Source organism: Pteropus alecto, unplaced genomic scaffold, assembly GCF_000325575.1.
Source record: "Pteropus alecto unplaced genomic scaffold, ASM32557v1 scaffold7, whole genome shotgun sequence".
Lineage (NCBI taxonomy): Eukaryota > Metazoa > Chordata > Mammalia > Chiroptera > Pteropodidae > Pteropus > Pteropus alecto.
The window spans coordinates 10,947,274-10,964,222 of NW_006494614.1; the positions used below are offsets into that span (position 1 = coordinate 10,947,274).

General features: G+C 33.2%; 1 protein-coding gene across 1 annotated transcript in view; it reads right to left on the reverse strand.

Annotated features, from left to right (window-relative positions):
* The window catches only part of ORC3 (origin recognition complex subunit 3), a 55,430-nt gene that overhangs the window by 17,136 nt on the left and 21,345 nt on the right, over positions 1-16,949 (reverse strand). Inside the window, exons 11-13 of the mRNA XM_006926325.3 lie at positions 16,453-16,516; positions 7,409-7,525; positions 6,512-6,591 (exon numbers count right to left, since the gene is read on the reverse strand). Of these exons, the coding sequence (XP_006926387.2) occupies positions 6,512-6,591; positions 7,409-7,525; positions 16,453-16,516 (261 nt within the window). The remainder of the gene's footprint in view (positions 1-6,511; positions 6,592-7,408; positions 7,526-16,452; positions 16,517-16,949) is intronic.

Consider the following 16,949-nt stretch of genomic DNA (forward strand, 5'->3'; position numbering starts at 1 on the left):
AACTAACATAAATGAAGATGGAGAACTAACTGTTAGATTTAGGAACATGGAGGTCACTGATGACCCTGATCAAAGTAGTTTTGATAATGTGCAAAAACCAAATCAGTTAGAGAATGAAAGGAAAGGAATTGAAAAGATAATGTGACAATATTTTTGATTTTTGGATTCCATCTAGCATGTTGCTTTAAAAGAAATAGAATAAATCTGAAAAGAAATATTTGAATTGAAAAGTTTGAAAGCCACTACACTAGATTACTTTGAAGAGAAAGGAAAAAAAACACATCTAAGGTCACATTAATAGGGAAAAGGAGCTATTTATCTTTAACCAACTTGATTATATCACTATCAGGTAAATAGCTCAAAAAAGGCTTGCGATACTGAACGTGTTAAAGCTTCATAGGTTGTTATAAAAAATGTTTCGTTAACCAAGAGAGAAAGAGAACCATTTAGCAATCATTAAAAGCAATCATCCTGCAGGGCAATGGAGTGTTCTGCTTCATCATGCAGAAAGCCAATAATTTCTGGTTAAGTACTGATTATATAAATGTCTGATTAAAAACAGGCTATAAGGAGAAACTGGTCAATCCAAAGCTAATGCAAAGATCTTCTGAATAATGAGTTCTCGAATTCTCAACAGATATTACCATTATAAAACAGCTTCAGGAAATATTCAAAAACTCGAATTTGCAAATTTATCGATGAAGACTTGAAGAAAACAAAAAAAACTTACAAAAATATTCAGAGAGTCTTTTTCAAAGACAACACAACAAAACTAATATATGATAATAACAAGTGAAAGAGAAACCAAAAATATGCATACTTATTCCTAAGCCTCAATATTTCATCTTAGATACCACTTCCTCCAAGAAACTGCTCAACTTCCCAGAGAATAACCGTCCAGTCTATTAGTTTCTTAGTACCCAAGAGATCACCCATCACAGCCCCCTACTACTCTGTATTATAATTGCCTACTTGTCTACCTTAATCTGTCACTTGGCAAAAATTCAGTGAAAGAATCAAGGTCATCTTTGCTACCAGATAATTGGTTCCACATATCAAGCACAAAAAAAATTTTTTTTTTAACAGTTGAACAAGGCAATGACACATGCAGTGATAAAGAATTTCATGACCTCAGACCCTACTGAATAGTTTGTCTATTTTCAAATTGGTTCATGTTGGGGAGCCTCTGGAAGTCATGGTGCCCTCTGTGGAACACTATGCTCTTTTTTGAATGTCAAAATGAATAAATTTAATTCCATCATCTGGTTAGAAACAACTTTAATAAGAGAAAATACATACATATGTTATTGATGCATTATAAAAATATAACCCTGAGAACACAAGGAAAAGTTGTCAAACTAAGTTTGATCAGCTACTTCTGAGTTTTTAAAATTAATATTTCTTATTTATTCATTTTACTAGCAGGAAAGTAGTAGTGGCCACTGTTTAATAAATAAAAACAAAATAAAAATTCAATTTTTTTTTTGTTTCTTAAGATAAAAAAACATTGTTCTCTATAGCACTAGTAGGATTGAGACCAAGAGATCAATTTGAGATCAACTGCCTAAAATCATCCATCTGCTCCACAGTTAAGACTTCTCCTTTGATGGCTTCATTTCTTCCTCAATTTTTGAACCCTTTTTTATTCCCCTTTATTTTCTAGTACAGTGTTTCTCAAAGTGTGGTTCCTGGACCATCTGTCCAAATATGGTAGAGTGCTTGTTAAATACAGGTTCCCACTGACTACCATCAAGGTTCCTAAGAGTCAGATTCAGAATCTTTGGGGAGAGGACAGAAATTCACACATTTAATACACTTTAGCTGGTTCTTATGCACACTAAAGCCTGAAAACCGTTACTTGAAAAACAGTACTCTCAACATCTTTTCCTTTAAAATGAGCTTCAATAATTCAGCTGTTTGTCTGATCTTACCACCAGCTTACAGATAACCATAGAGAACCTAATGTGATGCAAACTGAGGATTGACAATCCTTATTCTAAAAGAAAGAAATTATATTTTCATAGTGCAGTCTCTTATAGATTCTGCATGGTAAATCCAGATTATCAAAAGTTAGGTTACTGCTATTTAGGAAGCATCTCATAGACTGTGGAGCTGTGTCATTTTTCCTAACTATAATTTTAAGTATCATCTAAAGTCAGGAAACAATGCATTATTTAGATTCCAAATCTCTATTCTCTTTGAAGTAATCTAAAGTGATCAAATGTTAATATTGCTTGGGTCATATTTTTTCAACTCAATGAAAGCTGAGCGGATCTGCTAATATGTTACTGTTTAACTGAAAAGCCTTATTCAGATGTTAATTTCTTTCAGTATAAATTCCTTTAGCTATCAATCAACTTCAATTTACAAATCTTATTTCTGTAGCAAGCTCATAAACTTACACTTGGGATAAGCAGATTAGACATTGTGGCTTTCATTTGTCTGCAGCCTGTGTCAAGATGATTACTGTCAGGATTAGGGGGCAAGGGGTTGTATCCACAGAAGCTTGCTCTGCTAGCTCATTTTAAAAATTTGAGTATGCTCTGAACGTGGACTATTGGCCACAATATAACCTATATAAATTTCCTTTTATACCACCTCTCAAACAACTGGAATAGGGCTGAAAAACAGACTGAACTTTGAAGATTCAGATTTAAATTCCATCTCTACCAACTGCAGAAAAGTAGATGTTTCTGGTTTTGGTTTTCTTATTTGGAAGAAAATGGATAACTCTGGATGATGGCGGGGGGTGAGGGGAGGCGGCGGAGAGAGGCAGAATAAATTCCCCTAAAAGATGAAGCACACTTTTCATTATCCCCAATCTAAGAATCACTGCCACAGTAATCCAGATCCAGCTGATCCATCATGTTCCTGTAAGTCGAGGACTCTGTGCTTTAGATCAACCCTTAAAACAATTTTAGTCTGAAAAATTCTTGATCTAGTGTCTGATTTCTAGGTGGCTGTTTAAGAGATTTTCTCCAATAGCAATTTTTCCTCTTAAGGTCTTTTATAGCTGACCAGGAAAAGCCAGTGTACTCGCCTAGCTCGTTGCTAGGTTAGCATCAGTTTTATCACTTCATGTTTCCAAATGGTCTTTTAACTTAAATCTATCCTTATATAATGATATATGGTTTGAGTGAAAAACTGACCAACTCATATTCTGTATATGGATGTGGTCTTTGTGCTCCAAGCGTTGACTCAGAGAACAAAGGTTATGGAAGACACACAGAACCAATGTACTCATGTCAAATTACGACATATTATAAAGGCATACTTGCATGCTCCCCCCACACACCAATGTCTGTTGCATACATTTTTAAAATAACTGTGATATAAAATTCAATAGGTTGTTTCCACTCATGAATATAAAATAAACATTCTCTTAAATTATGACAAATTTCTTGCAAATAATTTTTTTAAATTGGGATATAATTGACACATATTAGTTTCAGATGTACAACATAATTCAATATATGTATATATTGCAAAATGATCGCCATAATAAGTCTAGTTAACATATGTCATCACACAGTTACAATTTTTTTGAGATAAGAATGTTAAAGATTTACTCTCTTAGCAACTTTCAAATATACTATATGGTATCATTAACTATAGTCATGCTGTACATCTCAAGGCTTCTTTATTTTATACCTAAAAGTTTGTCTCCTTTGACCACCTTCACTTATTTTGCCTCCTCTACCTCACTCCTCACCTATAGCAACCACCAATCTGTTCTCTGTATCTATGAGTTTGGTGTTATGACAGCATTTCCTTCTTTTTATAGCTTTTTATATACATACACACATTTTCTTTATCCATTCATCCACTGATATACACTTAGGTCGTTTCCATGTCTTTGCTATCGAATATAATGCTGTAATAAACATGAGAGTGCAGGTATCTTTTTGAGTTAGTGTTTTTCATTTCCTTCAGATAAACTCCCAGAAGTAGAATTGCTGGGTCATATGACAGTTCTAGTTTTAATTTTTTGAGGAATCTCCATACCAATTTCAAGTCTACGTTCAAGTCTTTAATCAACTTTGAGTTGATTTTTGTAAATGTATAACATAGTGGTTCACAGTTTCATTCTTTTGCATGTGGTAGTCTAGTTTTCCCAACACTGTTTATTAAAGAGACTGTCCTTTCCTCATTGTATATTCTTGGTTCCTTTGTCATTAATTGCCCAAATATGTGTGGGTTTATTTCTGGGTTCTCTATTCGGTTCCATTCATCTACGTGTCTGTTTTTATGCCAGTACATTGTTTTAATCATATTACTTTGTAATATAGTTTGAAATCGGGAGGCATAATGTCTCCACTTGTATTCTTTTCTCAAGACTGTTGTGGCTATTCTGTGTCTTTTGTGCTTCCATATGAATATTAGGAATTAAGTACTTTTTAATGGTCATAAAATCATCAAGTAGATTTATAGTGACTTAAACATGCCATTTTTTAGATAAAAGGGATTTTTCAAGAGAAATATTGCCTTTAAGGAACTTCTTAAGAAAAAAAAATTCAGATTGGAATTGTTACTAGACTATGTTTCTAACAGTACCTTAGTTTTTTTTTCCAAAGTACCATTCAGTGATCATTTTATTTTCTCTCATGACTTAAATTGTTTGAAGGCATGTGATGAGAATATCTAGTTTCCATTCAGATGATTCCTACTTGGAATGCCTAAAGTGACAAGTGTCTCTGACTTCTTGTCTACCCCTAATCTGTAGAAGAGGAAGAGAAGGAATCCAGTGTGGAGGTTCCCAGATTCCTTCTCTCTTGCAGTGCCCACTCTTGCCTGTCCTTGTTGTAGCTGCTGTATTTGATCCTTAATGCTTTTTCATATTCCTATATTTCTGACCTCAGCTTAGCAAAATGACTGGAAGTTTGCTTTATATTTATTGCTTTTGCTTTACTAAGATCCCCAAATCCATATTTTAGATCTTAGCAGAGAACAGTGGAAAGTATAACAGCTTTGAAGTCAGGCATGTGTTAGAATCCTCATCCTGTCAACAGCTAAGAGATCTCAGGCAAATCAATTACAACCTGTGCTTCAGTTTCCTCAGCTGTGAAATGTGGCTAATACTATCTGCCCAAAGGTAAACTTCAGTATTAGACTGGAAAATGTACTGAAAGCACCTAACACAGTGCCTGGCACACTGCAAGCTTTCATACACAGTGATTACTACAGTCATCATTATTATTATTGCTCATGATTCCTTACCCTTGGCATTCCTAATCCTTGTCCTGTACCCCAAGATAACACATACCATGATATATAGAAGGAAAAGAACAAGTCCCTCCCTGACAAAGGAATCTATGAATTTAGGAATACCCAAATGGAGAAGGAAGACAACCACTAATCACAGAGGTTAAAGAGGAAACCCAGCAAGAATAAACTGGATGTTTGAGAGAGGCATGTTATCTTGAATAGAAAGCAAAAGAAGTCTCAGAAATATTCCAGCTGAAGTATATAAATGCATAAAAATCTGTTACTGACATTTTAAAAAAATGAAATAAAACATAGCTTTTCAGTGACAGCCTAGTTTCCATGGAGTTATTTTTCCAGATAGCATAAAATTAGTTTCCTAGTTTAAGCTGCACCTGCTATATCACTAACATTTGTATTATTAAGTCTCTGGACTTAAAGTGCTTTCGATGTGAATTTTCCTCCTACTGTGCCCATCTGTTCTTTTCATGAGAGACCAGAGGAAACCACGACTTAATAAATATCTAGTTCTCTGACTTCTTTATATTTTCATATAAGCATTTATATCCACTGAGGAAAATTATAAGACTATATACAGAAACTTAACTCACATTTGACTTTCCTTTTCTCATTGTCCAAGTGGTCATTATTTTTATGGAAAACTAGAAAGTCACCGCACATATAAGAAGTAAAGCCAAGGAAAACAAATGATTCTAACTTTAAAAGGTACATGTGTCAGGGATGATAACTGATCTCAGGTGTCTGATAATAACTCTAAGATATCTTATTTATTCATACACTATTAGATAAATAATGAGTTATCCAATGTTAATGTGGACAGAGCCAACTCAGGTGGAGGAAAGCATCAAGGCCACAGCCTACTTGAGGTTGCTACTTATCAAAGTCAGCAGTGACTTCCTTCACAGGATGTATTTCACCTAGTGATGCTGCTCCTCTACCCAACTAGGTCGGGACCATGGTGAGCTCACTTTCCACAACTACTCTTTCTGCTGTGACGTCAAGCTGGCTAGATTAAAATTAACCATACCTAAATTAACCTCGTATGGTGTTAATATTTGACTAACCAAACACTTGTTTTACTTTAAAAATCATAAGTTCAAAAACAAGGTAATATCAGCGAAGACATGGATGGCTGCTACACAGTCTATAAACTATGAACATAAATTCAAGATAGATATAAATATTGGCCACAACATGACTACTTATGAAATTCCTTGGCAGGCAGAGGTGTGGAGGAAGGTGTTACTTACTGGCAGGCTTAGAGCAGACTAAGAAGGAAAAAAAATACCTCAACAGCTGCAAGGCCGATGCATACTCCTCTGAATCCCATATGTTCTTTTCTAAACATGTGCAGTACAGCTCTCTGATCTGTAAGTGAACAGCATACTTGTAAGGAACCAAAAGTGATGTACTAAGTTTGCACACTACTAGTTTGACAAAATCATAAATGGTCAAGACAAAAAAAAATTAATATTATTAAAAATAGTCATTTTCTTTAAATGACAACAGATGGCATATATCACATGCTTCAGTCTTTATAAGAATACATTTACATAAAAGCAAAATGAGACTATATTGGGACTGGCTGTTATCACTGGTCACTTTGCAATAAGAAAATGATAAAAATGATAATGTGATTATTAAAAAGCAGGATTAATGGCAGAAATCATCTTACAAACCAGTCATTTTTATATAATTATTCTCTAAACCTTTGAGTAAGGATTGAAAGATTTTAAAACACAGAATTCTTCCATTAACATCCACTCTATAGATGGTTCATAGGCTTATCATATGACACAAAGGTCAGCAGAGCATAATTTTGCAAGGAGCAGAAGTACTGCTTCCCTTTTAGTTCTTGGTGCAATGCAAGGTTAACCATTATGCGTTCTCACACAGATTTCTTCCATTTCACTAAGGTATAAGATCAGCTCTCTGAGCAATAAAAAGGTGTTAAATAAAGTTAAAATGACTTAGCACAAATAAAATACATTGTCAGGTAAGCAACACCACTGGAATTCATGTTGTTGTTTCTAGTTGTGGCCATCAAACAAAAAATATTGTTTCAATTACCAGTAACGCATTCAGCTGGAATGGATTTAGACTGTGTGTGTACTCACTGCAAGATTTGGATCCATTTCATATTCTGATGTCTGAATGCTACTGTAAATGAGGAAGTTTTTGTTACCTGTCGACCCAACGGGTACTTGGGAAGAGAAGAGGTGAAATGATGAAGACACCTCAAAACCAGGAAGTAATTTTTATGGTAAATATGCAGGTTGTCTAGTAATGATTGTGTTTCCTCCTAAAAAATCACAGAATACATATACGTTAGCAATTTAAAAGTATAATAAAATCTACTTCATGGATATATATAATTTCTGGAAAATTCACAAGAAGATTCAGAATTACAATTAACTGCCTCAATTCTGAGAATTTATAATGCATACAAAATCCAGGATAAAGGCTTGGTATTTTTGATTTAGTATCAAGTCTGGTGATATTTTACACACACCGAAATTAATACTGTAATTTAATTTCCTATCTACAGCATTGCTACAATAACCTGGCTCCCCAAAATACATGTAAAAAAATACCCTGTTGGATGCCTGTGTGTGTCAGTCACCTGGTATGTGCCACAGTGAAGTAGGCCCATTACCCTCTACCTCAGTGGCATCAGAAAGGTGAGAAGACAGAGTCCAGTACCAATGTAGTTAACAGTTGGTGAGGTTCCACTTATGATGTATACTTTTCTTAAAGTACTGCTAGAGTTATGTTTGAAAGGGAAGAAAGAAATCCTACAGAAGCAACACCACAGCTGAGTCTGCCTTTTGTTGAGAATCTCCAATATGTACTAGTTTTATTCACTTTACCAATTAAGAAAAAAATAGTGAAAAAGAGAAATCTGAAGCCAACGAGCTTTATAATTTAGAATCCAAAAAGTATCATATGAGAGATAGTATCTCTAAGAAATCTCACAAATCAGTTCAAAAGTATTTTTTGAGGGGAGGAGGGTTGCAGAGAAGGAGAATTATGTTTTCTAGAACCTTTTTAAAAAGTTTAGAAATGATTTTAAAACACAGCATCCTACCAATTGTTTTTCAGGCCTCGATACTTTCATAACTGCTTACTTTTGTAATGTTTTCTTAGGATTATCATCTGTGGCATGGACTTCAAATTTATTTCTCCTCTAAGAGGGCAAATAAGACTTTAGCTACCGGGCTGTCTTTTTTCAGTACTATCTTCCAGATACCCATTATTTTTAGCAGTCATCTATGCAGAAAATAACACCTCAGGTATCAATAAATTCAAGTAAATCTAACCTATATAAAGCAAGAAATCTGATACATTTTCTTAAACTCTAATTTACTTAGAAATCAATTCCTTGGTCAGCAATCTATGGGTCATTATCTGAAAGCCTAGGGCAAATGAAAGAATAGCTTTTCATACCAAAATGGTTCTCCTCCCAGTATTTAAGTTAGGTGGTAATTTCAAAAATATAGGTGTCTTATCAACAGTACACCAGTATATCAGTACAAAGGGTACTTTAGCCACCACTGAAAGAGCATACTTTAATTCTATGTTTACTGTAAAGTATAAGAGATTGCATAAAGCCAGTAATTGTCTTGATGTGTGCTTAAATAGCTTTAAAAAGGGGAAATATCCTAGAGAAAAAGGAATCTATTACTGAATAATTATCGTACTTCAAGCTAATTGCACTACCTATTACTTTTGCTCTGTGAAGTAACTTTATGTACTAATAACTGTGAGACAGAATCGAACTGCATCTTTAATTTACTTGGATGAAGAGAGAAAATCACTACTTTAAACAGTACAAGCAACATTGCACACTCAAGGAACTATGCCCTGGAATAAGTGTGAAATGAAACGTATGTACATTTTTTTGTTTCAGATGTCCCTTTATACTTCTCACTGTGTGATTACATCCCTGGGCTGAGGGGAATTCTAGCATTTAAAAAATGTTTTATTCATATAATATGGCAGACTATATCATCTGATGCTTAAATAAGAAAAGAGAGTTCTGGTTCCAACACTGCAAGTAAAATTGGCTATGTTGGACATAATGAGAGATCTATTATACCTGTCAAAGGGATTTTCAAGAGTAATTCTGACCATCCCAGATCTTTGCCTTATGTGCTGACTTTATAATCTAATCTCCACATGCGAAAGATTCCACTGTTATTTATATGTTATCAGCTGCAGCTGAAAATATCACAAATGATTAATTTTATTTTTCATGTACTCTGTTCTCTAAATTCTTTGTCTTACTGAGATGCATATCTGCAAATACCTTTACCTATTCAGGCTTACAATTCCTAAAGCACTTTATGAATGAACACTTTTTTATAAACTCGAACCTATAAAAGGTTTTGATGAATGAGAAAATTTCCCACTTAATACATTACCATAGCATCATACTATGAACAAGTAAAAACGAAGCCTGTTAAATAGCAATCCTGTTTTCTGGTCATTAAATTTTTCCTCCAGCATCTTTTCTGCATTAGTCATAGTTGCCACTGTTTTATTTCATAATTGTGTTAAGGATAGATTCTTTTCAGCAGAGATACACTTTGCCCAGGAATTCTCATTATTTCCCAACGAGATAAGCTTTCTTCTGTTCTTGGAACATGAAGATCTCCTGGCCCTTACTGATCTTTGATACGGAAATAGGAACAGAAATATTTCTTTGCTATAAGAAAAACAGAGCCTCCTCACTCTTCTTCGCACATGCCAGACACGCTCCAGCCTCAGGTCCTTTCCACTTGCTGTCTCTCTGCTTGCAATTCTTTTCCTCCAGATTCCTGCATGGCAAGATCTGTAACTTCCTTTAGGTCTTTATTCAAAATTCAACTTCTCAGTAAGGCCTTTATTTAAAATTTCAGTCCCACTCCCCATGCACAACAAACTTCATATTCTCTTTCTTGTCTTCATTGTTTTCCCCTTAGCAATTATCACTAACATAGATAATTTTACCTACTTAGCTTGATAGCATATAAACTCCATGAAGGCAGGAGTTTCTGTTTTGTCTACTCCTGTACTCTCAGCACCTAAGTTAATCCCTTGAGCACAAAGTAGGCACTCAAAAAATTAGTGGCCAACAGTGAGTCACTCTTCTAAATAAGAGCAACTGCTTGTTGTATTGCTGAAGATGGGCCAAATTTACTAATTTTTCAAAAAAAGATAAAAGTTTGAATTTGTAATATGAATTTTCTCAATTGGTAAATGTTGACTCAGATTTTTATAAAAACACTATGGACCTAAAGAAAAGACATTTATATTAGGCTGTGGATTGCCAGTCTATGTGTGATACACTCTTTAAAATCAACTGTCTCCAATCACAACAATCCTGTCATTCATTCAAAAATCATTCATGTATTATTGCTTACTTATATGACAAGGCCTTTATTATTACTGAGCTAGTTACTTTCTTTTGAGGAGAAGCCAATGGCTATGTAAAACTCATATATATCTAAAGAAAATATAATCAGATAGAATTACATTTGCCATAATACTTAGTTTTTGCATTTATTTCTCTAATTTCCATAGTAATTACCATTTTTGTCTCTAGAATTTTATGTATAGGGGTGAAGAGTGACCTAATGAAGATTTAAAGAAAGTATGTAAAAATGACTAAAATTTTTAATAATCTGCTTAATTCGATCAATTTACTGATTAAAAGCTGGTAAAACACTTATATTCAATTTTAGGATTAAGAGATATCAGCTGTCCAAGAACACAGCATATTCTCATTTATTACCTCAACAGAACTAAGCATTACTTTTCTGAGAGAAGGCTGACAGTGTTTCCCAGACTTGACTTATCATATTACAGCTACCTAACGAAAGCCAAACCAGCTTTCTCCTAGCTCTTGTGTGGCATGAGTGCTACTCCTGCAATCTGTCTCAGCCTTTTGTTCTCTGTATTCCTACCCCAGTTTAGATCAGAAGCACTTGATGAAAGGTTTGGATTTAAAATGCCAATTCCTAACCCATTACTAGGCTAATACCTAGTTTGTTTGATCATATTTGGTAGTTTGTTTTGTAGTTGGTTTCTTTTTTCCTTTCCTTTTCCTCTTATTATTTTTCCTAATAGATTCCCTACCTGCCCTTAGGTCTATCAAAAGAAAAAGAAAAAAGAGGTGGGGGCAAAGGAGAAATGCAGGTCTCTACGAAGCTCATGAACTAATTTTGTAACTTTTGTTCATGAAGCGCCATGACAAGCACACTACATAGTGAAAAGAAGTCCTTGCTCTACCACCAACTTGCTCTGTAACTCTAGACATTTCACTTTTCTCCTGGCTTCAGTTCTTCATTTGTAAAATGAGCATGCTGAATCAGGTTATCTTTACAATAGTAATATATTATAATTCTAAGAAGTTCAAGACTTACTTCCCATTCTCAATGGATTTAAAATCTAGTTGAGCACATAGGCATTGAGACATAAAACATTAACAAGTTAGAATAATAAAACTTCGACTGTCACCTGTAAGACAGTGAATCTAATTTTCTACACAGCACAAAGTTTAAGCCTTTTAAGAGTTGAAACCATGCCAAATAGCTTTAAGGAAAATTTGAATAAAAATATATAAATTGATTGTCTTAAGTGAAGTATACAGAATTAGTAATTCATTAAATATACTGAGTATAATGTAACTTCTTATTGACAAGACCAGATCAACATAAATAGCAAATCATTACAGGTACTACAGACTAAGTGACTGGGGTAGAGAGCCCAGGATTAAAAAGGACCTAATTGTAGTTACTTTGGGATTTATTTTTATTTTTAAAAAAAGCCTTTTGAAAATAAAGTGTATGTGTGTGTGTCTCTGTAAATGTCATTGTTATGTGTGTATGTATATATCTTATATATATACATATATATACACATACCTACATATATATAGTTATATATACACACATAATTATACAATGACATAACTATATATATTTGGTGGGAAGAAGGGAGTTGTTTCCCTTTCTTTAACTGGAGCAGCAGTGCTACATGCTGCATACCTGGCCACCTGAATACAAGGCTAAAGCTGCCTGATATCAAGTGGTTTTCTAAGCATCCTACAAATTATCTTAACTTGCCACAGTATTTGAAAACCCCATTTATGATTTCGCAAACACTAATAAAAAACTTTAGGCACCTTCTTGTCAACTTATATTAATTCTTCACAGAAAGTGTGTGGGCTTTGACATCAGGCCTGGGTATGAATTCCAGATCTTCCATTTGCTAATTATGAGACTTTAGATAGGCAAGTTACTTAATCACTCCCCTTATCTATACAATGGGATGTAAAAGCATCTGTCTTATGTGGTGGCTGTGACTCAATGAGACAATGCATAAAAACTACTAATTGGGAAAGGCTGTTAATATTCTTCCATTCTCCTAAAATACGTGCTTATGAAAAGGAAGAGAATTTTTCATTATTTAAAAATTTTTTCCAGTATTTCAAGGCCTGGTGTTTTTTATTGTCAGATAATGATAACAATTATGCAAATATAATATGAGGCCACAGTTCTCTCAAAGCAAAATTTCAGGCACAAACAATAATAAAAATTTTATCTCTGTAATTATGTTGAATTTGAACGTTCTATTTCAGGCTCTTCTGACAGCTCGATTTCTCATGAAATAGAGTTTCATAAATTAAGGGTTTAAGTTAAAAAAATAACTAAACCAAACTATGGGGCAAACATGGTAAAAATATATCATCACTTCTGCTATTTAATCTAAAACTTATAGTTGTCTAACGTAATAATTTACCTATCTTCAATTAAACCTATGCGCTCAAGTAAAATTTTAATGAGGAATCTAAATGATTTAACAAGTCAGAAAAAAAATTACTAATGTGTTTAATGAACAAGTAAATAAAATCATAGCATTCTAGAGGTAAAAGAAACTCTAAAGATTATTTGATTAAACTTCTTTTACAGGTTTTGAAAGCTACTGAGTTATCAGAATTTTGAATTAATGGGAGCTTATGCAAGCTTATTCTGCTTAAACTTAGAACTTGACTGTTAACTGTCTGAGTACACTTTTTGGCCACTGTACCCAGCTGCACTGTACAATTGTTCAAGGGACAGACTATTCAGAAATGAGAAAATGCACAGAATCTTTAGTCTTTTGTCAACTGTATATGGCCTTTTAACATCCCACCTTAGTTTGAACTTCCTAGTGAATCTTCTACAAATGTACATGGTTTAGACAGCTGAATTTTTAAATTTAAAAGTATTCTCTCAAAATGCCCAGTCTTTAATTATAAAATACAAAGCTGGCATATAGTTTTAAAGCAGTATCTAAGAAACTAAAGGTTCATAATTTTAAGGGATTTGAAGGTTTTTTTAATATCTTGAGTCCAGTCAAAGGATAATTGAGAAGAATCATTTGTGTAGGTTGAGATTTCATAGAATAGTTCTACACTTAAGAAAATCAAGTTAAGGGAAACAATTAACAACATTTACTTCTAGAGAGTCAATCTAATTCAGTGGTTCTCAAAGAATGGTTTCTAGACCGGCAGTATTTGCATTACCTAGAACTCTGCTAGAAATGCAGAGCTACAAAATCAAAATCTCTGGAAATGGAGCCCAGAAATCTGTTTTAACAAGCCCTCCAGGTGATTATGATTTGAGAACTATTGGTTTAGTTCATCAGAGTAGAGAGCAAAGTAGACTTTTAGGGCAGAAACAATCCAGACATAAAGAGTATACATTTCTCTGGAGTATACTTTCATGTCTATGTCTTAGAAATCTGAGTATAGAAAATGGGCACAAAATGATAAACTTTAACAACAGGCATGTCTACATAACTGTATAATCTGTATGACTATATAACAGAGTATTTTTTATATATATACTATATAGTATGTAAAACAGAAAATATATAAAACTATATATTATGTTGATATCTTAATTTTTTAATCAGTAAAAATTAAATAGTAACAATATGATTTATAAATATAAAAGTTTTGTTATATTTATTTCTAACTTACTCTAACTTGCTGAACAGATTTTATCACTTATGAGGAAATCATACTAGAAATTATTATTCAATTTTATAGATAAGGAAATTGAGGCTTAAATAGGGTAAGTGATTTTCTTAATAACACATGGCTACTGAGTAGCTAGAGTTCAAATGCAGGATTTCTGAGGTCAAGATCAAGATCTTCCCCTATATGATGCAATATCATATTATAATGTACAGTTTTTTCCAATTTCCTCGTGGTAAAATACACATGAAATGGATTATTGTGTATTTTAAAATAAAACTATAAAAAGAAAAACTATAAAAAGAAAAAAGCATGATAATAAAATATTCTAAGATACTTTCACTCTACAAAAATCAACAGACACATTGATTAACTTTTTTCAGACATCTTCTATTCTTTAAATTCAGCAGGTAGCCAGCAGAAAACTTTTTCAGGGTAAAGGTGCAAATTTTTCACTCCTTCATATTTCTCACTATGTAAGTCTCAAGAAAATATGCCTTTAATGACAAAATATACAATCTTAAAATGAATACAGCAAAGATAATAATATACAGGGCTGATATGTGCAACAAGAACAAGTAAAGTATAAATAAATGCATAGGAAATACACAAAAAGTTACTGAAAAGCAGGGATAAATGTTAGGCTACTTCTCTAACAGACCAGCTTAGACATTCTCTCCCTTTGTCATCTCAATGGTTAAAGGTACTCTTTAAAATTTATTACTGGCTTCTGAAAATACATTCTTGACAGAAAGTTCTAGCAGGAAATGCACTTGGCAACAAACTCACTCAGTAGAGAGCTAATCTATCTAATCTTAAAAGATTCAGTAAACATGCACGCATCCTCTTCCAGTGGTTCGTAAATTTCCTCTCTACCAAAATAACCTGCATTAGGGTTTCAGGACTTCCTATACTACTCTGAAAAGGTTACAGAGATTATTAAAATGATTATTAAACCTAATTTAGAAGTGATTTTATATTACAGCCCAGTGTGGATTCTGCATTACAAGTAATGCTGAATAAAAGTCATTCTCCACCATATTGTTGTGTGTCAGTTATACCTCAATTAAAAGCCATTCTTAATGTTTTTTGAGAATTTACAAAAAGGAGGTAAATTAGTATTTAAGACTATAGAGAATACATGCCCTGTAGGAACAAACACTCTTCTACCCAAAATTTGGAAATAGTGTGTATCAGCAAAACTCACACACAGCACCAGGGCTTAACTTTAATCTCATCTTAATTTTATTATAATTTTCTAATGACCTTTTTCCTTAAAAAGGCATGAAAAGTATGAATAAAAGTGTGACATTATGCATTTATAATTATCCATCAGGAAAGGACTTGTTAAATAAAATGAAGGTACATTCATTCAATAAAATACTTTGCCACTTGTTAGTACTGGTATGTAATAATTTTCAAGACTAAGTGGGAAACAAAACAAGGTACAGAATATGTACATAATGTACTTATCTTCTGTAAGACAGGTGAGGAAAGCCCCATAATATATATAATTACTCATGTATGTGGAGAATATCTCTAGAATGATGTATAAGAAACGAGTAACACTGGCTGTATCCAGGGAGGGAAAAGAAGGTAGTTAGAGAATAAAGGTGGAAGGGAGTTTTTTCACTGTATATTACCTTTGCCTTTTGAATTATGTACCACATCCAAGTATTATTAATTCAAGAAAAAAAAAAATTTCCTTCTTTTGATATTTTTATGTTGACTCATATACGCTAACTCATAATATTTTAAACTAATTATTTCTTTCCTGACATTATATTATCAATATATACTGACTTTTTTTTCAAGTCAAATCAATACCCACTTAGCACTGGGTCCTTAGCATGGCTTCTATGTGCTTTTATTTATGTCAGCCTTTAAAAAAACATTAAAATGAGATTGCCTGCAAATTCCAAAATTGCTATGTGGAAAGAAAGCTGAAATCTAAAAGTATTTTCAAAATAGACCATAAGAGAAAGCTAGTGTTCTAATTAATAGATTTTTTTCTCAATAAAAAAAGTCTTATTTCTTGGATGAGGTTTTGTGTCACCTTCAATAGTCACATTCCTATATGGTTATCAAGACCTACTACTTCATTCTGCAAAGCATATTAGGAAGTACAGATAGGTTTTATAAAATTAACTCAATAAATGTTATGTGCATATTCCTTTTCATGAAGGAAAAAAGAGAATGAAACAAATACATTGCATCCCTACCTTTAAAAATCTCTCATTGGTCAATAGCGCAACTTGCTTTTCTGCAGCTTGCTTTTCCACATACCTAAAATGTTTACCATTCCATATACGAAAAGAGAAAATTAAATATTTGAATAGCATACAAGGGAAAAGAATTATCCAGATTCATGGTCACATTCTTTCCTTTCTTCTCAAAAGTAAATCAAAGATAACAGTCATAGTTTAATGATAATTTTTAAGTCCTTGAATCAGCTGCACTTCATAGTCTAGGAATCTTATCATAAAGGCTAGAAACTCCAGAAACAGAAAATGTTATTTATAAAAAGTAATGCTGGAGAACCTGAAAATTAAGGCCCCTTGTAAAAATATTTTTCTCTACGTCAAATTTTCAAATCCAACAATCTCACAGTTAAAAACAGAAGGGTTTTAATTTGCTCTAAAAAAATTAAAAGGTTATTTTTTCCTTTCTTCACTTCAAAAATAAATGGATCTGAGATCCCTTATTTTGCCCTAAACTC